The sequence below is a fragment of the Budorcas taxicolor genome, chromosome 11, assembly GCF_023091745.1.
Source record: "Budorcas taxicolor isolate Tak-1 chromosome 11, Takin1.1, whole genome shotgun sequence".
NCBI lineage: Eukaryota > Metazoa > Chordata > Mammalia > Artiodactyla > Bovidae > Budorcas > Budorcas taxicolor.
Genome location: NC_068920.1, coordinates 132,436,025 through 132,461,905, shown reverse-complemented (window position 1 = coordinate 132,461,905; position 25,881 = coordinate 132,436,025). Strand labels below are relative to the sequence as shown.

General features: G+C 45.9%; 1 protein-coding gene across 1 annotated transcript in view; it reads right to left on the bottom strand.

Moving 5' to 3' along the window:
• Positions 1 to 1,323: 1,323 nt before the first annotated feature.
• The window catches only part of CIB4 (calcium and integrin binding family member 4), a 52,171-nt gene continuing 27,613 nt past the window's right edge, over positions 1,324 to 25,881 (bottom strand). Inside the window, exons 4-7 of the mRNA XM_052649682.1 lie at positions 10,752 to 10,893; positions 3,693 to 3,802; positions 2,756 to 2,844; positions 1,324 to 1,354 (exon numbers count right to left, since the gene is read on the bottom strand). Coding sequence (XP_052505642.1) covers positions 1,324 to 1,354; positions 2,756 to 2,844; positions 3,693 to 3,802; positions 10,752 to 10,893 — 372 coding nt within the window. The remainder of the gene's footprint in view (positions 1,355 to 2,755; positions 2,845 to 3,692; positions 3,803 to 10,751; positions 10,894 to 25,881) is intronic.

Below are 25,881 nucleotides of genomic sequence, written 5' to 3'. Positions count from 1 at the left end.
TGTGGTCCAAGTGGGGGCTGAGGGGCAGGGGTGACACAGATCCCGGAGGGCCCTGTGGTGTCTGAAGGAAGAAACCACTTTCTCCCTCCTGCCCTGACTGGCAGGGACAGGCTGCTTTGACTTCACCCCGGGACTGTTTCTAGACGTGACGGAGGGGAAGGGACCCGAGGCCAAGTCAGTCCTCAAGGTATCGCTGTGTGTCAGGAGCCCCTAGCCCAGAGTGGACACTGGGCTCCTGGTGCACATTCTGAGATGGCTGGGGAGGCTCAGGTTGTGGAGGGGGCTGCTTCCCACCCCCACCTCCTAGGTGGCCTCCTGTCTGCAGGAGAGGTCACAAGAGCTCCTTTAGAGACAGGATCTAGGATAGGCACCTCGGGCCAGGTGTTTACCCATGCCTCAGGTGCACGCCAACATCCCAGCCCCTCCTGGATCTGATCAAGGAACTCCGTTAAGAAAGGGCTCTTATTTCCCCTGCATGAGTGAAGTGGGTTCTTATTTCCCCAAAAGACAAGGCGACCACAGCAGGTTCAGGTTCATGGGAAGGTGAGCACAGCCCTTCCCCTGTAAGCCAGTCTTTAGACACCTCCTCCCTGAAGAGAGGGTAAACAAGAAAAAACAAGAAAAAAGCCCATCAGGTAGGCATCTGACAGCTTTTATGGACCCCCTAAGGGGCTTTTCCTGTCTCCCAAACCAACTGGGCTCCAAAGAGTCCCTGTGGTGGCCACATTAATTCAAGGGTTTGGCTGAGTGGCAAAGCAAATAAACCCTGATTTCTGGTCACATACTGTCACGTCCCAAGGGTGCAGGGGTGTCAAGTGGGGCCAAGATGTCTTGGGAAGCCAGGCACCAATTGGAAAGACTGCTCAGTGCATAGCTCTGTACAGCCTGTACCCAAGATGCAAGAAGGATGCTGAAGGGAGGCCCCGTGGGAGCAAGGGAAAGGTGTATATTTTCCTGGTGAATTTCATCTGCTTTGGCTTGGTCCCTGCTGTGACATGGGTTGGCCTCAAAAAGACTGGCCAATCTCAGTCTTGGCACATCTCAGACACTGGCAAACTTAAGCCCTGGAATGAGCAATCCTTAATAAAAGTTACTTCTATATGACCTTGCACTCAAAATATAATGTTCAGTTCAGTTCAAAATATGATGAACTGATGAGAAAAGGGAAAGGCTTTAATTTTGCTTTATTGAATAAACAATATTCTAGAAGTGAGGGAGGGATGGGGACAAAGTCATTCTTCTAGTCAGATTTCCTCTAGTGCCTGCAGAGGGTTGAATTCCAAGTCCCCTTCAAAGCCACCAGAGCAGGTATTTGTGTTCATGTCAACATCCCCAGAAATGAATCCGAAAGGAGCTGAAAGAAGGAATTCCATTAGCCACCTCAAGCCTGAAGTTGCAAAGCCCCCTCTACTTCCTGGGTTCACACCTCTTGTGTCCCTTTGTCTGAGCGATGGTCAGCTTGCAGCAATCCAAGCCACCCCAAAGCCTTCTTTAAAGCTTCTTTGAGCAGCTCCAGAATGCTAAGGCTGTCACAACCTTGTGGTGCTGGAGCCAGTGGAAAGAAAGGGGAGTGATTCAAAGAAAACACTCAAGGCAGACAGGATTCCAGCCTCAGTTGTGTGCCGGGCTGTTATAGAAGAAAAGGATCAAGTGGGGTGGTCCAAGTGTGGACCGTCTTTCTCTAAAAGAGCCCCTGAGCAGCCATATTGGAAGGGAGGGCCATCTCCTCCAGCCAAGTGATTGGAAGAGGGCCGGACACCTGCCTGGACTGGCCAATCAGATTCTTGGGGAATTCAGTCAGAGCCAAGGGACATTCACTGAGGGTCACTGGGAACCAAAGAGCTATAAACTTGACTGCTGTGTGAAAGCCACATTTGGTCTCATGCCTAGCAAAGCAGAGATTTCTGGTTGCATATAAAGCAAAGATCAGAGCTGCTGAGGACAGAGGCAGAGACTCCGGGCTCCCAACCGGGCGCTCCATGAGGTCTAGCTGGTTTTGTTCCTTTTTGATTGGTTAAACCATTTTGAATGGGCATTTGTCCTTGCTGTCACCTAGGCTGAGGACCAAGGGCAGAACAGGGTGCAGGAACAGCAGACGCAGGCAAGCATGGGATTCAGCGCGAGAAGACTGCCCTAGCAGGCTGGTCCTCGTGCCATGGGCTGCCCTCAGTGGTGGTGTACTTCCCACAACCGGAGGGACCCAAATGAAACTGTTAAACACAGCCAATATGGAGATGGCCAATTGTTCAGAAGCATCTGGACCGGATACGACCCTTACGGCCCCTTTTCACCTGAGTTCTCTGAGCTCCATCACGGGCATATTCACTGTCTGCCCCGCCCCCACCCGGGTTCAGTGCCAGTCCCCAGCTCCAGGTGGCCACTGGAAGTTGTAGGGGGAGGGGAGCAGGACTAACAGTGGCAAAGGCGACTCCCCAGGTCAGTCCTGCAGCCCAGCAGACTTTGCGTTGGCTGGAGAGGGACAGTACCTGAAGTCCGAACCATCCGCGTCGCTTGCAATGCCTGAACCGCAATCTCCCCTTTGCATTTTGAAACCCTATGCCCTGTCTCTTTCCAGGTTACCTCATTTCTCAGAAGTTCCAGGATTGCTGATTCTGAAAGAATCTGCAAAGTGCCCTGGAAACTCATGACCTCATTGGGAAGACTGAGGTGCTCTGCTGGCTCAGGGAGACTGGGGGCGGGGATCTTCCTGTCCCACCCACTAGGCTGGGCATCCCCCTACTCCAGAACACCTTACTTCATGAAATCTGGAGATTTGGCCATTGCGTGTTCAAACTCTGAGAAAGACAGCATATTGTCGTTGTCCAGATCCGACTCATTCAGGACCTGGACAGGGGCGCAAAAGGAGCCAGAATGTAGAGAATCAGAAAGTGAGATGGGGGTGCAGCGGTCGGGGGCAGGGACCACATGCTGAGTGTTACCACAAGCCAGGCTCTCTGCCCGGTGCTTAGCATCCCTAGAGTCCCCTGGGGGCAGGTTCTCTGCTCCCTGCCCCCACTCCCACCCCCGTCCTGCCCCAGACAAGGACACAGAGGTGCAGAGAGATGAGGTTGTGTGCACTGCTGTCTGGGACCTTGTGGGCTGATCTCATTGTGGGCAAGAGTCCTCTTGGTGTTTCCAGCACAAACTTGGCAGTGAGAACGGGCGTGGGGGTGGTGGACAGGGTGACACCCCCACCCGCTCCTGTCCCCAGTCACAGGCAGGGGCGCTGCTCTGCAACGTGCAGTCAGGGTGGGATGCAGCTGGGCTCCCCCATGGTTTTATCTTTGCTCCTAGTTCCCATCCAGACCAGAGAGTTCTCATAGTCTTAGGACAGATGGGCCCAGGGCTGCCTTTGTGTCCTCTGGATGGCCATTTGGGGACATCTGGGCATTGTGTGGTGCTGTTATAGTGTGGGCAAGCGGACGTTGTGATGTGTCCATCTGAGGCTGCGCTGCTGTTGGCCCACCTGCCTGCAGTGGCTGCAGTGTTGGTGGGAGGGCCCCTTGGATGGGGCGCTTGGGCTACTGCTCTGGGGACCCAGGAAGGGAGGCATGATCCTGGAGGGAGGACAGAAACTGGGGGTAGTTGTTTCTAGCAAGTGTGCGTCCCCCAGAGCCCCTCATTCACCTGCCATCAAGAGGCTTCCAGTGGTGGCCGGACCCACCCCCCGCCCTGCAGCCCTGGGCACACACATGGCTGGTGAGGTCGGTCAGCAGGTCTTCTGACATGTCGTCACTGTTGAGCAGCCGGAGGATGATCCTCTGCAAGTCCTCCTCATCAATGAAGCCGTTCTCATTAAAATCTGCCAAGAGGAGGTGGGGCCTCAAAGGAAGGGAGTCCTGGGGCCAGGGCACCGGCTGGAACCTGCAGGCTCCCACCAGCCTCTGGGATGCCCCGAGTAGCCCAGCTCTGCCAGGTGGGCCTAGAAGGTGATACTCGGGGGGACCTGGGCAGGCCTAAGGGTGGGGAGTTGTAGCAGCAGAAGGCAGGTTCAATTCTAGATCTCGTGATGACCGTTGAATATGAAACCCGCAAACCTTAGGAACTGTGCAATATCCCACATTGAAGAATGACAGCTAGAGCTAACTTGGGCCCAGAGTGGAGGAATGAGTTTGCTGGTGTCACGGGGACCCTTCGGGGGTGGAGCCAAGACCTTGGTCTCTGTTCTCCAAGGAAGAGTGTGGACATAAAGGTCCAGTTGAGCACCTCACTCCTAGGGCAGGTGGCTCTCCCCTGGCTGAATGGTAATCAGCCACAGGGACTGGACGCTAAAGCCCATGATGTTCATCTAAGCGCACCCCACATGGCTTTGCTGTGACACACCACGGGCGATGGATCAGAGCCAGTGGGAGAGAGGCAGAGGGGCTTGGGAGGGGCCAGCGTCCAGACCGGAGGGAATGGGGCTCCGCAGTGACCTTGCGCTGCGGGCAAGAAGCCCTGCAGCCTCTCCTGAGACCCTTCCCCCCACCCCACCCCCCACAGTGTTTCCAGAGGTCCGGCTGGCCCAGCTCCCATATGCAGAGACTGCAGCAAAGCAACATGGCTTTGAGCCCAAGCCATCTGAAAACAGAATAATTTGCTGGAGTAAAGTGTAGTCCTGGACAGTTCCCCTCCTTTGGGGATGCCAGGGTAGAAGAGCCTGGCTAAGGGTGGAGGGCTGGGAGCTCTGGGCTACCCGGCAGCCCATGTGGCCTCAGAAGCCTCATGTCCCATGTTCTTGGCCACTTTGGGGAGAGAGGAGGGCTCTTCTTGCTGTTTCCCAGCAATGAGGGAGATGAGCGAGTTGGTGGGCTCAGCCTTCAGGGGTCCCCCAAACTCTCTGACCGTCATCATCTTGATCTGTCATGTTACTCCTTGCAGTTTACAAAGTACTTTCACAAGATTAGCTCATTTGCGTGAGTGAGGTAAGGCAGGCCTTCACCACTCTTCCCACGGGAACTGAGGTTGCCTCCCTCACCACTCCCAGCCACTAGCATCCCCATGTCAGATCAAAGCCATGTTGCTTTGCCGCAGTCTCTGCATATGGGAGCTGGGCCAGCAGGACCTCTGGAAGATCAGCCACTGGTGCCATGGCAGCTGTCTGAGGGTAATTCACAGCTGGTGGGAGCGTGCTGACCCGAGCAGAAGAGCAGTGCTGGGATGCTGGTCTCTGACAGGTAGAAAGTCTCCCCAGAGACACTGAGAGAAGAGGATGGATCAGGTGGAGGCCAGGACGGTCCCTCAGAGCAGAGACTGGAGGCCAGGAGGTATGTCCTGGGTAGGTGTGGCTGGCTGGCTGGGCTTGAGCGACAGCCATTCGCCCTTTCCTTCTTCCTAACAGAATTGCAATTCTTGTTTATGTCCAGCTTAAAATACACAGCCTTCCAGTCCCCCTTGGGGCTATGTGTGACCATGTAACAGTTCTGGCCAATGAAGTTATAGCCATAGTTTGCTGGGTGGAGCTTCCAAGAAAGTTTGTTAAAGAAGAGTAGATGTCATCTGTGTGTTTCAATGTCCATTTTGTCCTTATTCCCTCTCCCATCTCTTTTTCTCCCTGACTGGGATGACGAGATACCTGTAGGCACAGAATATATCTTGAGACTCTGAGGACGGCAGTCCCATTAAAGATGGGAGATTAGGAGGCTTGAAGGAGCCCGGGCCCTTGATTGCCTCCTGGAGCCATTACCTCAGCTCTGGACTGCCTGAATCCAGGATTTCTTTTTTTTCAAACAAGGATGCTCTTACAAGTAACTGAATGCAGTCCTAACTGATATAGTAGGTCAGAGCAGTAGTAACTCTTCAGCACTTTTTTTTTCCTTTTTTTTTTTTTTAGAATCCTGCAGGGTGCTTTCAAAAAGCATATCAACCAGGGCATACCCAATACCATCACATCAAGTTTCTGCAGATGGGGCCCAAGTGTAGGTCTTGAAAACTCCCCGGGTAATTCCAATGTCGTCCATGCTGTAGTCCACAGAGATCTACTCTTTGTAGATCACAGAGAGTTGGACATGACTCATCAACTGAACAACAGCGATTCCAGTGTTGGCCACATTGGAAAATCAGTGGGTTAGAGCCATGCTTCTGAAACTTTCAGGCGCAGAGGAATCATCTGGGAGTCTTGTTCAAAGGTAGATTCTGATTCGGTAAGTGGACACTGAGGCCTGAGATTCTACACTTTGAGCAAGCTCTCTGGCAATGATGCTGCTGCTGGTATCTAGGCCACAGTTGGTGTAATGAGGGGTTAGAACACTGAGTTAGGTCTTCAGACTGGCTAAGGACGATTGCTGGGGCCATCACATCGTCATCCTCTCTTCTCTTTTCTTTCTCCTTTTCTTTCCCTTCTTTTTAGTCCTCCTCTTCTTCCTTCATTCCTACCACTACCACCTCAAGTTATACAGCAGCCATCACGGGCCAGGCACCAGGCTCAGAGATTCACACGTCCTGTCTTCAGTCCTGCTGACAGCTCTGTAAGGTAGCAAATCTTCTGAGCCAGAAGAGAATTCAGATTTGCCTGAGTCTAACTGATGAAGCCTTGGAGTTTATGAGTCCCTAGGCATCTATTTGCACCACTGATTTGCATGAAGCCTCTGTGCTTTTTGCTTTTGCACTGGAGCTCAGAAAGGAAGGAAACTGTTCAAGGGGCCCCTGGAGGCGGGTAGGGGGAGAAGATACAAGGACAGTGTAGGGGACTGGAGTGTCTGCTTCTTGATGTGACCTGAGGACCCTGCCTGACCTCTCAGGAGGGAGGACCTTCCCCCCATTCTTGAGCTGAAGACGTTTGAGCTCCCATGTCTTGAGGGAACTCATCTAGCTCCCTGAAGATTTGGTGGTTTTGTTTGTTTAGCTCTAGAAACAATGGAAACACAGCTGAGACAGATATCCTTTGGAACACCTCCCCAGCCTACACTGCCATCTCTGAGCAGCATCTCAACTCCCAGTGTTTGGCCTCAGAAGCCACGTTTATTTATGTGACTCTGCTTCTTCTTGGTGGTGGATGACTGGACAAGCTTGGTCACCTAACCCAAGGGCAGCTGGATCTCTGGTTTCGCGGAGCCAATAAGCATCTCCTGAGAAAATGGAAATGAGAGACAGAGATGCCTGTGGCCCGTCAGTCAGAGCCCATAGGTCATGTGACCTTCCCAAGCCCATAGGTCATGTGAAGGCTGGGGTAGTCATCTTTGGTCCATAGGCACAGAGGCATAAAAATTGGATCTGCAGAAGGAGAAGGTGTGCAGAGAGAAACAGAGATAAGAGACTAGGCAGGGACAGAGAGAAAAGGAGAGAGGAGCTCCCTGGTTTCCTGAGCACTTTCCAGCTGCATTTGAGGCCCTCGGGAAGCCTGCTTCACTTCTGCCATGGATTCCATGCTGCTTATGGTGGACAAACTCTAATTGCCTTCCCTCCTTCATGATCTGCTCTTCTCGGTGTTCATACTTTTGTCTAATCGACTCCCCCATCTAGTGTGTGTGGGGACTTACATCTAAGCAGCAGGATTTGGCAACAGATGAGACGTCTATAATATATGTTATACTGCCAGCAGTCTGGCCCAAGAGACTCTCTAGCTGTCTTGGAAGAAGCAACTGGCTACGTTGGGAGGCCCATGTGACTAGGAGCGTAGACCACCCTCTGGAAACTGAGGGCAGGATGCAGGCGGTAGCCAGCAAAAGGCCAGGGCTCTAAGTTCTATTGTTGTTGTTCAGTCACTCAGTCATGTCCATGAATTCTGCCAACAACTGGAGTGAACTTGTAAGTGGGTTCCTCCCCTGTCAATCATTCTTCAGGTGAGATTGCAGCCCAGCCAAAACCTTGATTGCAATCTTGTGAAACCCTAAGCTGAGGACCCGACCAAACTGTGCCCAGACTCCTCACCCACAGAAATTGTGAGATTCTAAGTATGTTTCATCTAAAGCCATTACGTTTGTGGTAACTTATTACACAGCAGTGGAAAACTAATACACTGCTGCTCTTCCTCGGTTGCCTTTTACACAGGTAACTTCATGTTACTTGCACAGGTAAGGCAAGAGCACCTAGTCTGGGTCAGCATTTTCCACCCAGAAGTGCTGGCCCATCCAGAAGAGTACTAACAGGAGATGGAAGAGGCTAGAGATAGCTCAGCAAGTGCTCTGCGGTGGAAGGCCCGACAGAAAGTATCAGCGCTCATGAACTAGAATTCTGTGGATAGCTTGGAAATCCCTGGGGACTCCCAGCAATACTTGGGGTAAGGAAGGAGGAATAACACTGAATGGACTATTAAGCCAACTGAATTTGGGTCTATGATTTCATTTGTACTTACCCTGCTTAAAGTTCACTGTAAATTTGTGTCTCATATCAAATTTAGGACATTTGAGGCCATTATTTCTGCAGATATCTTTTCTGCCCTGCTTGTTCTTTCCTCTCCTTCTGAGATGTCAGCTGGATATTTGTTAGACCTTCCTATTGTCCTTCATGTCCCTCAGGGTCTGATTCTTTTTTCTCATCATATTTTTCTTCTCTGTTCTTCAGATTAGGTTATATTCTATTGATCAGTCTTCACGTTTACAGACTCTTTCCTCTCATCTTGATTCTTCTTCTGCTGCTGCTGCTGCTGCTAAGTCACTTCAGCCGTGTCCGACTCTGTACAACCCCATTGGCAGCAGCCCACCAGGCTCCACCGTCCCTGGGATTCTCCAGGCAAGAACACTGGAGTGGGCTTGAGTCTCCTGCTAAGCCCAAATGGTAGATTTTTATTTCAGATATTTTATTTTTGAGTTCTGTATTTTCCATTTGATCCTTATAGTTTCTATTTTTCTACTGAGAATTTCTATCCTTTCATTCATTAGGAACCCATTTTCTTTTATATCATTGGGAATGATTATAATAACTGTTTGAAGATACTTATCAGCTAATTCCAACATCTGGCTCATATCAGAGTCAGTCCTCATTCTTGGGAATGTATCATTTTTCATTTAAAAAATGCTAAATACTGAATACTTTTCTTGTATCTTAGACATTATAAATGTTTTATGTAGAAACTGTGGATTCTGTTCTATTCCTCCAAAGAGTGATGAATTTTCTATTCTAGTGGGCAATCCCTATCACTCAGGGACCTTGTAAAATGCAATGGCAGCTCAACTCTCCGTTCAGTTCTTTCTTCCTTACCTGAGCTGCTTTAAGTTCATCCTGGTATATATGGTTTAGAGATCAGAATGAGATTTGGCTCCTTCTGACTTTCTTTCATGGAGAAGGCAATGGCAACCCACTTCAGTACTCTTGCCTGGAAAATCCCATGGACGAAGGAGCCTGGTAGGCTGCAGTCCATGGTGCCGCTAAGAGTCGGGCATGACTGAGCGACTTCACTTTCACTTTTCACTTTCATGCACTGAAGAAGGAAATGGCAACCCACTCCAGTGTTCTTGCCTGGAGAATCCCAGGGACGGGGGAGCCTGGTGGGCTGCCGTCTATGGGGTCGCACAGAGTCGGACACGACTGAAACGATTTAGCAGCAGCAGCAGCACACTTTCTTTCATGGACTCTCCCTTCTTTTCACTTTTGAGGGGAAAGGTGTCCCATACTCTCTGATTTTTGAAGTCAGAAAGAGATCAGGGTTTCTATTAGTCCTGTATGACGCCACTTATTGAAGCTCAACTTCAGGCTGGAAAAGTACAAAACTAAAAGTTAGGGGAGGAGGGTGCAGAGCTGTTCAGTACCATTTCTTTTTTTCACGTGTTAAATCTATGCTTTCCATGGCTATGCAGTGCCTTGAGGTAGTTGATTTTTACATTTTGTTTAGAGTTTATAGTTGCTTTTGGCTGATTCGACAGTATGATAGGAGCTTACTCAGGTTTTCTCTGTAGGGAAACTTATGATTTCATATGTGTTTACTGGATACTAAGCCTGAAGACATATCAAATACAAAAATATCATTAAGCCCCTTTTACATGATAGATGAGACACTGAGACTTCATAGGTCCCTCTGGCTTAAATCCCCTTCACTCCATTCTATCCAAGCCCACTTGGCTGAGGCAGGAATAAGAGGGTTGGCGTCCACCATGTGGGGACTGGGTGGGAGGAGCCGGTAGAAAAGGAAGACAGGCGAGACGACAAATTATACAAGCCTAAATGTACAAGTCCTTTGGCCCAAGGGGTTGTCAAGATGAGCTTGAAGCCTTGCATGTGATCTGTTTGAAGGCTTTGTTTCTTTCCTTTCGGTTCCTTTTGAGGATTTCCAGGGCCCCAGATGTGCTAGGGGTCCATGAAGCTGAAGAGCAGAACTTTAGCAGAGCTTTGTGGCTCCCTGACAAGATCAGGGGCATAAAGTGTCATGGGACCTCAGAGATGATCTCTCTCGACTTGCTCATTTTTAAGATGAGGAAACCGAGGCTCTAAAAAGTAAACCTATTTGCCCAAGATTTCTCAGCTATTTAGTGGCTGAGCTAGCTTCAGTGTTTAAATCTCTTAACTTTTACAGAACAAGCATAACCCCCTCATGCCCATATACAGTCCTCTCTTTCTCTTTCTGGCCTGCCCTTGCTGCTATAAGGAATATCAGCACCAGTGACTCCATTTGCCTCTCTCTGGTGACATGGAAGGGAAGTCATCAATCCATTAGAGCTGGACTTCTCAACCATTAAGAAAAACAGCAAAGGTCTACAGTACTTGAGAAGTATAATACCCCTCATACTCAAGTAATCCCCAACGACCAGCCTCAGACCAATGCACTGATGCTGATGGCTTCCAGATGTGGTATTTACTCTGTGGCCCTTGCCCCACCACGCAGTCCCCACAGCACCCACCATAGATGCGGAAGGCGTACTCTATCTTGAGGCTGGGGCAGGCCTGCTCGCTGAACACAGATGCCATGCCCAGCACATCCTCAAAGGAGAACACATTGTTGTGGGAGAACACTCTGCAGATTCGATCTCTGAAAGGGTTGACCTGTAGGTGGGGAGGGGGAGAAAGAGGCAGGAGGCTTGTCAGGTTCATGCCTCCCAGGGCCTCATTAATCCATTAGAAGCACAGTGTCCTGGAAAGCAAGAGCAACAACCTAAATACTGGAGTAGATGTTAAGTCAATGAGCCAGGATCATGGACATGATCGAGGATACCTAGGATGAAGAACCACACTTAACATCACTCTCCCCACTGTTGCCTTCTCCTGCAGGTACTTTCCAAAGGCTCATTTTTTGGTTGTTTTTCTTTTTTAAATGTTTATTAATTTATATGTAAAATTTGGAAAACACCCCCCCCATAATATTAAAAATGGGATAACTATTTTTCCTGATTCACTCTCCATGTTTAACTACTATTAACATATTGATGTAGAAATCAGACCGACCCAGGTTTCAGTCCTGGCTTCACTGTTTACTAGTGATCATTTCACATAATCTCCAGAGCCTAAGATTTCTCCTCCACAAGATCGGGTGGGATAATACTATGCTTACTGAATAGGTCTGTTGTGAGGATTAAACAGGATAGGTTTAAAGTTGCATGTGTGTGTGCTCAGTTGCTTCAGTCATGGCCAACTCTTTGCAGCTTTATGGACTGTAGCCTTCCAGGCTCCTCTGTCCATGGGATTCTTCAGGCAAGAATACTGGAGTGGGTTGCCAGGCCCTCCTCTGGGAGATCTTCCTGACCCAGGGATTGAACTCATGTCTCTTACATCTCCTGAATTGGCATTAGGTTCTTTACCACTGACCCCACCTGGAAAACCCTAAAGTTGCACAATAAATAACACTCAACAGATGGTAGTCCTAAGTTGGTATACAACTGCTACAAGATATTATAATTTGTATAGCAGTTTTCATTTTTAAACCAACTAGTTCTCAAATTTGAGTCCCAAATGAGGAAGCATCATGTGATTTTAGAAACCCTGATTTCTCTAAAGTGGGCCTGGCCAGGGTCATTCATGAGAGGGCTCTTCTGAGCTGGCACCACAAGGTTCTAAGCCATGTCTCAACCAGCTCAGTGGCAGCTCATGAAGGCCACCTTGCTGTTCTCTCTCTAGCCCCCAGGAATGGGCAGGTGGGATGGGCTTTGGGGATGGGCAGATTTAAGGAGAGTTAAAGGCACAGAACAATCTTGGGAATATTTAAAAGTAACATATTCATCTTTGGCACTCTCCTCCTCCTGCTCTCTGTGTTTCTTATCCATCCCCACCTAGTGGGACTCCTTGGCTCACAATTGCTCAGAAATCCAGCCTCTGTCTACTCTAATCTCATCCTATTTCTGGTAGGCCTTATCAGATACCAGCTTTGCTTCTGGTGTCCCAGACTGACCCTTATCACTCCCTTCTCATCAACTAAAATTCCATTTCCTTAGATGCATCTCAGCTAAGAAAGCTATTTGATTCTGCAAATTCACACAGCAAATTCTCCATCTTCCAAAGTTTTGATTAGTGGAAACAAACCTTTAGTTGATTTTTCTAGTCCCCTTTGACTGACAAGGTATCTCTTCAAGGCTCTAGGCTTCTTGCAAAAGGAGTGGTTCCATAGTACACACACCGTATCAGCTCCCTCACTGGACCCCAGCCCCAGCCTGTCTGGGCCCATGACCTTGTCTATCACTCCTCAGAGCTGCCCTAGCTTCAGCCAGTGCTTTGCTCTCTGGTTTTTATGTAGTGCTTTGCTCTCTGGTTTTAATGTTTCCACTTTGGAGACATTCATCATGAACATTTCTGTTTTATTTCTTTTGAACTCAGCTACAATATGAAAGTCTATGGTTTAATTCTATTTGGTGTATGCACTTGAGATGGGAGAGAGGACATTCTGAGTCATCTCCCATGACTGTGTAGATCTCTAGCCTTAATGAGCATACCGGTTATCTGAGGTCCTTCTTGAACACATGAATTGTAACTCTTGCCCTCAGAGATCCTGTTTTAGAAGATCTGAGGCACAGCCCAGAATAATGGATTGAATTGCATCTCGTCCCAATTTTATATGTTGAGGTTCTGACCCTGAATAGCTCAGAACGTGACCTCATTTGGAAATATGGCCATTGCAGATGTGGTTAGTTAAGGGGATGTTAGGTCTAGGGTGGGCCCCAGATCTAACATGAATGGTGTTTTTATAAAATGGGAAATCTGGACACAGAGACACTTAGTCAGGGGGAACATCACATAAAGATGAAGGCCAAGATCTGGGTGACACAGGCAGAAGCCAAGGAATGCCAAATATTGCCGGAAACTTCTGCAAGCCAGGAGAGAGGGGTGGAAAAGATTCTTCCTCCCAGCTCTCAAAAGCAACCAGCCTTGCAGACACCTTGATCCTCAGGCTTCCAGCCTCCAGAAAGTGAGATAACACATTTCTGTCTAATCTACATAGTTGTGATACTTTGTGATGGCAGCCTTAGTAAACCAATACACTGAGAAATCTGCATTGTAAATAGGATTTTCAACTGACAGGATTAATCTCATATATATACTTAAATTTGTTTCAGGAGTGGCCAGAGTCCAAGTGAATCTGGGCTGTGCTGCTAGGTCTTCCAAACTAGCTCCTGTTTCCTCTGTCCATTCACTTCCATACTCCCTAGAAAGCTTGGTTTGCCTGCCTCAAATGGATCCTGATAAGAGCTATCTAGAGTGATGTATTCTAGGTCACATCCATGTAGCTAAGTGGCTTTACAGATTACTTTGCCAAATTGTAACTAAATTAACTCTCACAAATGGATAGGTGGCTTAACAAGATTCCTGCAAGGAAACCACAATTGAAGATAATGCTTACAATGCAAATGCAAGTGAACAAGAAAATGTCAGGGCAGATACCTCTCGTACTTAAAATGCGAGTTCTTCTCTATGAGGTAGAAACAATGAGAATACAGTCAGATGTAATGGGAAGTCCCATCTCCAGTTCTGTTCTCCTGCACTTAGATCAATAAGCTCACTGCCTAAGCATCTATCCACCCATGAATGAGATACCAGCCCTTCCCTGGGGGTTGCCCCTACTTCTTGGCTTTCCTGGGAGTGATGTGGATTGTTGTTCAGCCACTCAGTTGTGTCCGACTCTTTGAGACCCCATGAGCTGCAGTACGCCAGGCTTCCCTGTCCTTCACCATCTCCTGGAGCTTGCTCAGACTCAAGTCCATTGAGTCAGTGATGCCATCCAACCATCTCTGTTGTCCTCTTCTCCTCCTGCCCTCAATCTTTTCCAGCATCAGGATCTTTTCTAATGAGTCAGTTCTTCGCATGAGGTGGCCAAAGTATCGGAGCTTCAGCTTCAGCATCAGTCCTTCCAATGAATATTCAGGGTTGATTTCCTTTAGGATGGACTGGTTGGATCTCCTTGCAGTCCAAGGGACTCTCAAGAGTCTTCTCTGCTGCTGCTGCTGCTGCTAAGTCACTTCAGTCATGTCCGACTCTGTGCGACCCCATAGACAGCAGCCCACCAGGCTCCCCTGTCCCTGCGATTCTCCAGGCAAGAATACTGGAGTGGGTTGCCATTTTCTTCCCCAATGCATGAAAGTGAAAAGTGAAAGGGAAGTCGCTCAGTCGTACCCGACTCTTAGCGACCCCATGGATTGCAGCCCACCAGGCTCCTCTGTCAGCACCCGCATCAATTCTTCGACACTCAGCCTTCTTTATAGTCCAACTCTCACACCCATATGTGACTACTGGAAAAACCATAGCTTTGACTAGATGGACCTTTGTTAACAAAGTAATGTCTCTGCTTTGCAATATGCTGTCTAGGCTTGTCATAGCTTTTCTTCCAAGGAACAAGCGTCTTCTAATTTCATGGTTGCAATCACCATCTGCAGTGATTTTGGAATCCAAGAAAATAAAGTCTGTCACTGTTTCCACTGTTTCCCCATCTATTTGCCATGAAGTGATGGGACTGGATGCCATGATCTTAGTTTTTTGAATGTGGAGTTTTAAGCCAGGTTTTTCACTCTCCTCTTTCACCTTCATCAAGAGGTTCTTTAGTTTCTCTTTGCTTTCTGCCAGAAGGGTGATGTCATCTGCATATCTGACGTTATTGATATTTCCCCCGGCAATCTTGATTTCACATGTGCTTCATCCAGCTCAGCATTTTGCATGATGTGCTCTGCATATAAGTTAAATAAACAGGGTGACCAGTGAACCAGTTCATTGTTCTGTGTCTGGTTCTGTTGCTTCTTGCCCTGCTTATAGGTTTCTCAGGAGGCAACTAAGGTGGTCTGGTATTCCCATCTCTTCAAGAATTTTCCACAGCTTGTTGTGATCCACACAAAGGCTTTAGCATAGTCAATGAAGCAGAAGTAGATGTTTTTTTCTGGAATTACTGGGAGTGATGGGGGAGGAAGAATAATTGCCAGGAAGTCAATTCATTCCTCTTTAGACCCGTATCACATGACTATTATCCACCTACACACACCCCCCAACCCTCACCCCCCGACACACACACACCTTGTCTCGTAGAGACTGGGAACCCGGCTGTCGGTGTGGTACCTGCTGGTAGCAAGAATAGTGCATGAACACAACATGATGACCACAGATTCTATTGGAAGATGCAGAGAAAATTTTGCTGAAGGTGTACAGAAATATCCATTAGAACAAATTTCACAAAATGTATTAAATAGTTGAAGAAAATGCGGCTGTTTCTAACATGGTGTTCCTAGATTCTGTTTCAATAATGAAACACATGAGGAACCACATTTCTGTGAGCCACTAAAGGGAAGAGGCGATGTGTACTGAACAGTGCATTACTTCCTTAATAAAGACATCATTTATGAGAAAATTTGTCTGAGTGTAATCACTGATAGAGTGGCTGCTTCCTGATGAAAATGGATTCTGGGTAGGGGTGCAAGGATGTTGATACATGTGAAACTACTCCCTGCAGAATTTCCTTCAGGCTACTGCAGTCAAGAGCTCAAATCCAGATATATACAAGTGCTGTGGGATGCATTGGTGTGATCAGTTGTTTTTTTTTTAATATAGTAAAACTTATAAAATGATTTATAATCAGAAGGAAAATGACTATGAAAATATTTTGAACCACCAAGAGGCTTGTTGGTTATCTTCTGGCAGTGCACTTAAAATAGTCATCAGAGTTAAAGAGGATGTATTCTTGTACAAAAAGACAAGTAAGTGTTCGAAATTTGGTGAGCTTTTTCTGAGGACAAGTGGCTGTTGGCAGTTTGCTACCTCAGAGATATCCACCAAAATATGAACTCAAATTCTTCTGACTCTTCAAGGGAAAGGTGACTCATTATAACAATGAGTGAGAAAGTGTTTGATTTTCCAAAGAAACTCATGCTTTGAAGAGAATGTTTTGAAAATGAGACTTTTGTTGTTGACAACCTGTTATCTCCTGTGATCACCTATAAAGATGTTTCTGTCTGCATATCTGAAAATATTAGAAACATATTTTTCTAATCTGTTTGAAGGTGGTCCAAGTGAAGAGTAGATATTCAGTCCATTTGTTAAAAATCCAACAAGTGGATATACAATATGCAATGCTTTCCAATTAGCTTATAAGAGCCCCTGACTGACGTAATGGAAGATGGGCATCAACTAGCTTAATTTCAATCAAAAGTCTTTAATTGGTGGTTGGGGTCAAAAATGAGTACCATAATTTAATGTAGCTAGTGATACATCCTTTTCTTTGGATCAACCACTTCAGCCATTAAAAACAAACCCAGCTAGACCAGACTCCTAAATGGCTCTCTGTCTCAAAGTGTTAAAGCAAGATTCCAAAAAGAAATGAAACATATTCAATTGCTTCCCCAACACTGTTATTAATTATAAGCAAACAATAAAATTGTGAAAGGAGGAAATTTTGTTATATAAAGTAAAGGAGAATTTATTTTTAAAAATTTTACATAGGGAATTCCCTGGTGGTCCAGAGGTTAAGATTCTACCTCCAATGTCCAGTGTTTGGGTTCAGTCCCTGGTCAGAACACAAGAACCCACAGTGTGGTGCAGACAAAATATACGTATATATTTCACATATTTAACTTTTAATTTTGCATGTTTATTTCATAACATTTAGTACTGTAGTAAAGGCATAAAATTTATAAGTGAATATATGCCTATTACGGGTGCATACTCCATATTATTTTATTGCTGAGGGTGCATGATCAAAAATGTCTGGAGATCTCTGATCTAGACTAACCCCCTCATAATCACAGATCTGGAAATGAGGCCCTGAAGGGGAAGCAGGGAATGGGGAGAGCAACTTGCCCAAGGTCATTCAGCCAACAAGCCCAGCCTAGGATCTTTTGAGTCTGCCTGGTACTGTTTCTGCCATGGTGGCCTGTGCCACATAACTATCAAACAGAATGGTGGTGATGAGGCCAAGCATGACCTGAAAAAGTTTTTTTTTTCACAAGAATTGCAAAAATGGATATGAGATTGGAGTGAAAAAAGTGGCCCCCAGTCTCTGAAAGCTCTAAAGCAATAGGAGCAAACGCTACAGAAAAGAGAACCTCTTGGGGTTGGAAGGAGGCAGCGATGGGCCATCAGGCTGGGGAATGGTGGAAGAACCAGAGCAAGGAGCAGAGCAGGTGCTGGTCTCAGGGCTAGACCTAGGTCACCAGAGCTGTGTCCAGGCCCTGGAAGCCAGGCACTGGTATAGCTCTAAACTGGTATAGTTCTCTGTGAGGTCCATTGGCACCTTCCAGGAGAGTGTCCTGAGCCTGTCTATGGTCCAGAAGGGCAGCTTCCCTCCCCCTAGGTTCCTTTTCACATCACTCTCCAAAGGGAGTTCCCACGACACAGACTGCCCATGACAAGGTGTCCTTGGCACACATGCAACTCCCTGCAGAGGCTTGCTGATGGTGCTGCAGGGAGAGTTCTAAAGGCCCAGGGGAAGCTGCCTCCGTGCCTCTCTCATCTGTCCACCCTGAGCCAAGGGCCAACTCAGCCAGAGTCCTCAAGTCTGGCCCAGCCCAGCCAGCAGCAGACAGAAGAACAGCTGGAAAAACACAGGAGAGGGAGCATGGCTCATTAATGAGCACAGTTCCAGTTTATTGTATTCCTGATTTTTGTTGCTCTTACTTTAACAATCTGAAATCTGAACTAATAAAATTTGGGACCCATCCAGAGAGTTATTGTCTGTGTAAAATTAACACTCATTTAGCAGTCTTCAATCCTCCAAGGGAAGAAGATGACAATTGACAAAGTAATGCTTCCATTTCAAGAATAACATATACCCTAGTGTGAAGGTGTTCTGAACAAGGGAATATAAACATGTCAGTGTAGAAATTTATACAGGTAACAGTAGTGCAGTCTCTATCCAGGCATGACAAAACTAAAGAAGGTGAAAATAAACTCCAAATGCTGAAGATTTTTTTGGAAACAGAAACTACAGTTTGTAAATAAGATTTCAGTCCCTGCCAAAAAACTAAGTTTATTTTTTTTAATAAAAGCTCTTCTCAAAGCTATTGAACAAGAGATTTGATTTGAAGATGAAATTCAGAGGGAAAATATTTGGACTTAGCTTAAAAATATCTCCTCACCATTCCTCCAGCTAGCACATAGTCAAGAAGAGCTTTTTACAGTTGCTGGAAAAAATTCACACAAAAATACACTAGTGACTCAATATTGACATCATTGACGCAGTTTGATTCTTAAGATCTCATTTTAAAAAAAAAGATCAAACAGCATTATTTCATTTGATATTTTCATTGCTAATTAATCTTTCTTAATTTTTACTGTTTGGGTTTTTTTTTAAAATAATGCTTTACTTTTTGCTCATTTGTCTGTTGCCAACTCTTTAAAAAATGATAAATCATATCATTTTTCAAGTGATATGTTCATTTGAAATGTTCGTATGTTTGTAAATCAAATGTTCATATTTTTAGAATTTTAAACAGAGGTAAAGCATCTGGCAAGGAGAAGCATGGATGGAGGTGTCTGTACAAGAAGCCAGTCCCTCCTAGGCCTTGAGTGGAGCCCTTAGGTTACTGGAGCAGACTCTCACTGAGAGAAGCACTGCCTGAAAGATGACTCAGAGTTGTGCAAGACTAGGTGAGCAGACCCTGTGTCCTGGGAGAAAGGTGTACCAAAATCTTTTGTGTTTTAGAGCCTTTAAAAACTTCTCTTGGATTTACCATGTTTTTTTGCTTGGAAGGCTCAATATCATTAAGATGTTGATTCTCCTCAAATTTCCTGCAGAATTAATGAGGTTCTAAAGTCTTGCAGTTGATGTGTTTGTGGAAATTGACAAGCTGATTCTAAACTTTATACGGAAATACAAAGGGTCGAGAACAGCCAAGACAATCCTAAGGAAGAGAAACAAGGCTGAAGATACTGCTAGATATCAAGACCTTGCTAAGACTTTTGTAATCAATTCAGGGTGGTATTGATGCAAGGATAGACAAACCAATGGCCCAACAGAAATTCCAGAAACAGACCCATACATATACGGGTGCCTCATGTATGACAAAGATCACATTGCAATGGAGTAGGGGAAAGGAGAGTTTTCTTCAATAAGAGATGTTGGGTTTAGTGGATATCCATACACAGAAGGAACGAATCTTGATTCCTACCTCACACTGTACACAAAAATCAATTCCAAGATTGATCATAGATCCAATGTGGAAAACCAATAATTAAAAAAAGCATAGGACAACACCTTCATAACTGTGAGGCAAAGATTCTCTAATAATATGTACAAAGCTCTAATTATGAGAGAAAATCTTCATAAATTGGAATGTATTAAAATTGAGAATTTGTGTAGTTCAAAAGACATCATTACAAGAGTGAAAGCCACAACAATCAATATATACTTCAACAGGTGAATGGATAGATAGGCACTGGCACATCCATACAATGTAATACTTCTCAATAGTAAGTAGATTCATGCAACAATGTGGACAATTCTTAAATGTATTTTGCTAAGTAAAAGAAGTCAGGTGTAATAATATATAATGTATGAGCCCATTTGTAAGACATTCTGGAAAATGCAAAACTATAATATAAGGATGGAAAACTGCTGGATGGTTGCCAACATTTGGGGGAGGGGGATGGAGTTAACGACAAAGACGCCTCACACGGAAATGTTTAGGGTGGTGAAAGTGTTCCCTATGGTGCAGCTGTGATGGCAGCTTCACACCTTAGTACATTTGTTTAAACCCATAGAACTGTATACTACAATGAGTGAAGTTTACTGGCTACAGATTTAAAAATTTTAAACTACAGGATGTTAGTGAACCCAGGATGAAATGTAGGTCATGACAAATAAAAGTAACTATGTACAAATAAGTGACAAAATCTCACTGAAAGGATTTGGGAAAGAGGAACTGACCAAGCAACTTTGGAAAATAATGTTTCAATCAGGTACTGAAAGTCTAAAGTCTAAACCCCCATAAACCAACATTGTACTCTAGATGGTAAATTTGTTTCTCACAGGGGTTAAGTTCAGTTCAGTTCAGTTGCTCAGTCATGTCCGACTTTGCGACCCCATGAACCGCAGCATGCCAGGCCTCCCTGTCCATCACCAACTCCTGGAGTCCACCCAAACCCATGTGCATCGAGTCAGTGATGCCATCCAACCATAGCATCCTCTGTCATCCTCTTCTCCTCCTGCCCTCAATCTTTCCCAGCATCAGGGTCTTTTCAAATGAGTCAGCTCTTTGCATCAGCTGGCCAAAGTACTGGAGCTTCAGCTTCAACAGCAGTCCTTCCAATGAACACCCAGGACTGATCTCCTTTAGAATGGACTGGTTGGATCTCCTTGCAGTCCAAGGGACTCTCAGGAGTCTTCTCCAATACCAGAGTTCAAAAGCATCAATTCTTTGGCGCTCAGCTTTCTTTATGGTCCAACTCTCACTTCCATACATAACTACTAGAAAAACCTTTGTTGTCAAAGTAATATCTCTGCTTTTTAATATGCTGCCTAGGTTAGTCATAACTTTCCTTCCAAGGAGCAAGTGTCTTTTAATTTCATGACCGCAGTCACCATCTACAGTGATTTTGGAGCCCCCCAAAATAAAGTCAGCCACTGTTTCCACTGTTTCCCCATCTATTTGCCATGAAGTGATGGGACTGGATGCCATGATCTTAGTTTTCTGAATGTTGAGCTTTAAGCCAACTTTTTCACTCTCCTCTTTCACTTTCATCAAGAGGCTCTTTAGTTCTTCTTCACTTTCTGCCCTAAGAGTGGTGTCATCTGCATATCTGAGGTTATTGATATTTCTCCTGGCAATCTTGATTCCAGCTTGTGCTTCATCCAGCCCAGCATTTCTCATGATGTACTCAGCATATAAGTTAAATAAGCAGGGTGACAACATACAGCCTTGATGTACTCTTTTTCCTATTTGGAACCAGTCTGTTGTTCCATGTCCAGTTCTAACTGTTGCTTCCTGACCTGCATACAGATTTCTCAAGAGGCAGGTCAGGTGGTCTGGTATATAACAACATTAAGCACCTAACAATGTAAAACCAACAATATTCATACTCCAATAAAAAAGTCACCAGTCATGAAAAAAAGTAGAAAAATAAGATCTGCAACCTGTAGAAAAACCAATTAATACAAACAGACCCAGAAATGACACCAATGATAGAATAAGCAGGTGCAAACATTAAAACAGGAATTAAAAATGATAAATCCATAGACTCAAGAAGTTCAACAGAATCCAAGCAGAAGAAACTTGAAGAAAACAGCACAACACAGCAAAATCAAACTGCTAAAAACCAGCAATAAAGAGAAATATATTTGAGGAAGGGGGTGTTGTGGGGGGACACATACACATAAAGAAACAAAGACAAAAATGACTCTGGATTTGTCATCAGAAACTAAGCAAGCCAAAAATACATAGAGTATTACTCTCAGAGAGAAAGGAAAAAGACGTTAATCCAATTATTCTATACCCAGCAAAAATATCTTTCAAACTTAAAGCAAATGACTTTCTTCTTCTGCCAAACAAAAGCTGAGAGAATTCATAGGAGCAGATCAGAGCCACAGAAAATATTAAAAACAACAACAACAACAAAAAAAAAACCACCTTGTTTGAGGAGAAGAAAAATACCAGAAGGAAAACTTGGATCTACACAAAAGAATGAAAAACACTGGAAGTGATAAATATCTGAAAAAATAAAATATCTTTTTTTTCTCACTTTAAGCCCTTTCCAAAGAGACAAATCCACATGTGTAGCTGGAATTTTCAACATCTCTCTGTCAGTAATTGACAGAACAATCAATGAAAAAATAATTAAGGATATAAAAGACTTGAAAAGATTATAAACCAACTTGACTTACTTGGCATAGAGCACTTCTAACAAAGTAGTATACACACTTTTTCAAGTGCACTTGGAACATTTAGATAGACCAAGATAGACCATATTCTATTCTATTCCATAGTCTATTCTAGTTTTGAAGGAAGTCTCAATAATGTTAACAGGATTTAAATCATACAGAATATGTTTTGACCACAACAAAATTAAATTAGAAATCAATAAACAGAAAGATACCTTGGAAATACTCAAAGAGATCACAAGGGAAATTAGAAAATAATTTAAATTAAATAAAAATGAAAACACAACACTGTATATTTGTGGTATACAGTGAAAGCAGTGTGTACAGAAAAATGAACAACATTAAGTACTTCTATTTAAAAAGAAAAGACTTATATGTGTATTTAAATGGAAAAAAAAAAAAAGTCCCTCACCCTTTGGTGGGAGTTGATCATTACAAGAAGAGTGGATCAGGAATTCCAGGTCTAACAGCTGGTGGATGACGGAGCCTGGTCTAAACCTGGGAAACACTTGTGCTTCCCCTTAGGAAATGGATGAGCTTGTCACCAGAAACAGTGTCTTGGATGGAGCTTCTGGGCCGATCTGCCCAGGAGGAATTCCTAGTTCTGGGTCTGAACAGTCACCCCCAGGCACCAGAGTAACTCTACCAGAAGGTGGCAGTGTTGAGTTGAGTCATTCAGTCAGTTCTCAATCCCAACATGAATGAGCACCTACTGGGTGCAAGTGGTTAGATAAGGCTGTGACTATGTTGCAGGCAGGTGGCATGATATATATTATTATGCTTTGCAAAGAGTGAAAACTAGCCTAGAGAAGAAGGACTAAAACTCCTAAGTCAATGCTTTGTCTACAGTTCTACTCTTCACTTCACTGGGTATGCATTTTTTTCCCAAAAAAAGTTCTCAAAAATCACATTCCTGCACACAGAGAATAGGCAGGGCTTGAGGTATTACCCTGAGTCCCATGCCCCTGGCAGTTGGTGATTGCTCAGAGGACAAACCAGCCAAACTGAAGGATGTGGCTTGCTCCGCTAGAGATGAGACACAGGCTCATGTTCTGGACTTCAAGCCACTGGAGCAATGCATATGTGAGTTACCATGGTAACAGGCCCTGAACCGGGTCCCGGGGCCCCCAAGTGAGTCGTCACTTCTGCCTTCCACGGAACTCAGTCTAGGCACTTACAGAAGTCCCTGCAGAGTCTATGGCCATACTACCCTGAACGCGCCCGATCTCATCAGAAGCCTCTGCAGATACAGGCAGGTAGGTGCATGCTCAGTTGCATAATCATGTCCAACTCTTTGTGACTGCGTGGACTGTAGCTCACCAGGCTCCTCTGTCCATGGGGATTCTCCAGGCAAGAATACTAGAGTGGGTTGCCAGTTACTTCTCCAGGGGATCTTCCTGACCCAGGGACTGAACCTGTCTCTCCTGTCTCCTGCATTGGCAGGTGGATTCTTTACCGCTCGCACCACAGTGCTTTTTCTCAGGCAGGATAAAAGAAGGTCTGAATCAAGTACAAGCTGAGTGAAAGGACAAGTGAGAGGACAAGCGAACAATGCTGGGAGACAGACCAACCAAGGGCTGAGAAGGAGAAACCAGCCAGGAGACAGAGAGTGGAGGTGGGGGTGAGCTGGGGAAACAGGGCCTCTCCTTGCTTTTCCAGTGGCTCCCCAGTTGTCTCCTCCCCTTCCAGGCTCTCCTGAGGAGGAGAGGGCAACAGTGGGGCTTAACCTGGACCCTGAACCCTCGAGGCCCAGACTGGCCTGCGTAATCATCAGCAAGTGGCGAGAAGCCTTGCATTTTCATTTCAGGGAAGTTGGGGGCAGGGCGTGTGGACCTGAGAAATTCGCTTAGGTGAATGCACTCCCTCTGTTGGCCAAGCCCTGGAGGCGTCCTTCCCACGAGTTGTTTATAAGAAAGGGACATGGCCTCTGTGTTTCAGATGTTCAGCCTTCCTGAAGTTTAAAAACAGAGAGGCCTGTGAGGGAGCTGTCTCCTGGTGACAGATGGGTTGGCAGGGACAGGCTGAGGATGCGTCCTGCCGGCAGTGGGAGGCACATCGCTAATGGAACAAATCAGGGAGAAAGGCAGTAAAAATGTTAAATATTATTAAACATCCATGGGACCACATGGCCCAGACCTGGCTCAGACCCCACCAGTCTCTGCCCAGATTCTAGGCCCATGGGTACCTGTCACTGCCCCAAGAATCCTCCTCGAAGTGCCACCTGCTAACATTAAGATGCTCAGGGGACTACAGGCCTGAGTGTAGGGGTGGCCCAGGGGCCTGGCATTGTGCTGCGGGAGTCTTGAGGTGGGAAGTGGAAGGAGCAGAGGCTCTGGAGTCAGACTGACTCTACAGAGTTGCAACTTTTTATTTGACATCTACAAGATTCCTTGTAGCTTTTGAGGTTTATACGATCTCAATTTTTCAATAGTGTGACTTGCCCATATTACAGAGAAGCTTCTATGCACATTTGGACGTTAGCATTTTAATAACTTGAGAGCAGCTCTGCAGTGTCTTACAGCACATTAAACAATATTCAAGTTCCTGGGTAACAAGAATAACAAGACAAGCTGTGTGAACTTGAGCAGATCATTGAAACTACCCCCCCTTTTCCCCATCTGTAAAATGGGCAGAATCATAGCTTTGCTTATGGGGTTTTATGGAGATCAAATGAGATCATATTTGCAAAACACCAAGTACTGGCAGGTCCCCCAATAAACTTTAACTACTATTAGTAATCTCTCCACCCAACTTCATTGTACCCCTCCATGTGCATCACCAGTACCCCCAGGGACTGGCAAGGCTGTCGATTTAAAGCTCCCAAGTAAAGTTGCTACTTGGGCCAACATGTTGCCAGTAGCTGACCCTACCTGCCAACAGGCACAGAAATGTTGGTCTGGGCCCCCATGGGTGCTTGTAGGGACAGCTGTCAACCACAGCCAGAGGCATCACCGACGTGTGAAATCCTCAGGGAACTCAAAGGAGAGAGAATCTCTAAGAAGGAAGGCAAGAACAGGGCTAGCATGTGGAGTGCCAGCCTCGGCATAACCTCGTTTTGTGGTTGACGATAGCGAATCCCAGAGAAGGCAACACAGCAGCTGTGCATCTGAGTCCCACAGGGAGCTTTAATTAAAATTTACCTGTCTGAACCCACCAGTCGCTTTGAGTCAGTGACTTCTAGGGGCAGGACCCAAGAATCTGTGACTTAATAAGCTGCCCATGTGCTACACTAAGTGACCTCGTCAAAGTCACAGTGCTAAGAAATGGCAGAGACATGACATCAGGCACTATCCACCCCCCTCCCCCACCCTGGACTGTCCCTTCTGGGACACAGCCTCCCATCCAGCAAAGACCAGGGTGGGGGTGTACAGCGGAGACAACCTGTAGCTTCACCCCAGGGCAAACACCCAGCCCCAAAACATGTGTCTTGCAGAGAAACCTCACAAAGCTTCCTTCTTCTCCTTAGAACTTCTCTCCATCACCCTCCCCCCAATAGGCAGTGGCCCAGCCCCACAGAGAATGGCAAGTTACATCATCAGGGCCCATGTGGGGCTGCGTCTCTGATCTCTTATTGCTCACAGGCAATTCCACCTGTGACAAACTGTCTCTCCTATGAGCATGTCCTTTAACCATTTCCCGTCTAACTTCTATCTTTCAATTTCTCCCAGATTTATTTAGGAAATGTTTCCATTTACTGCCTTCATCATTCTAATGGAAGCCACTTCCCCCAGAGCACCAAGAAAAGTGCTATTGTT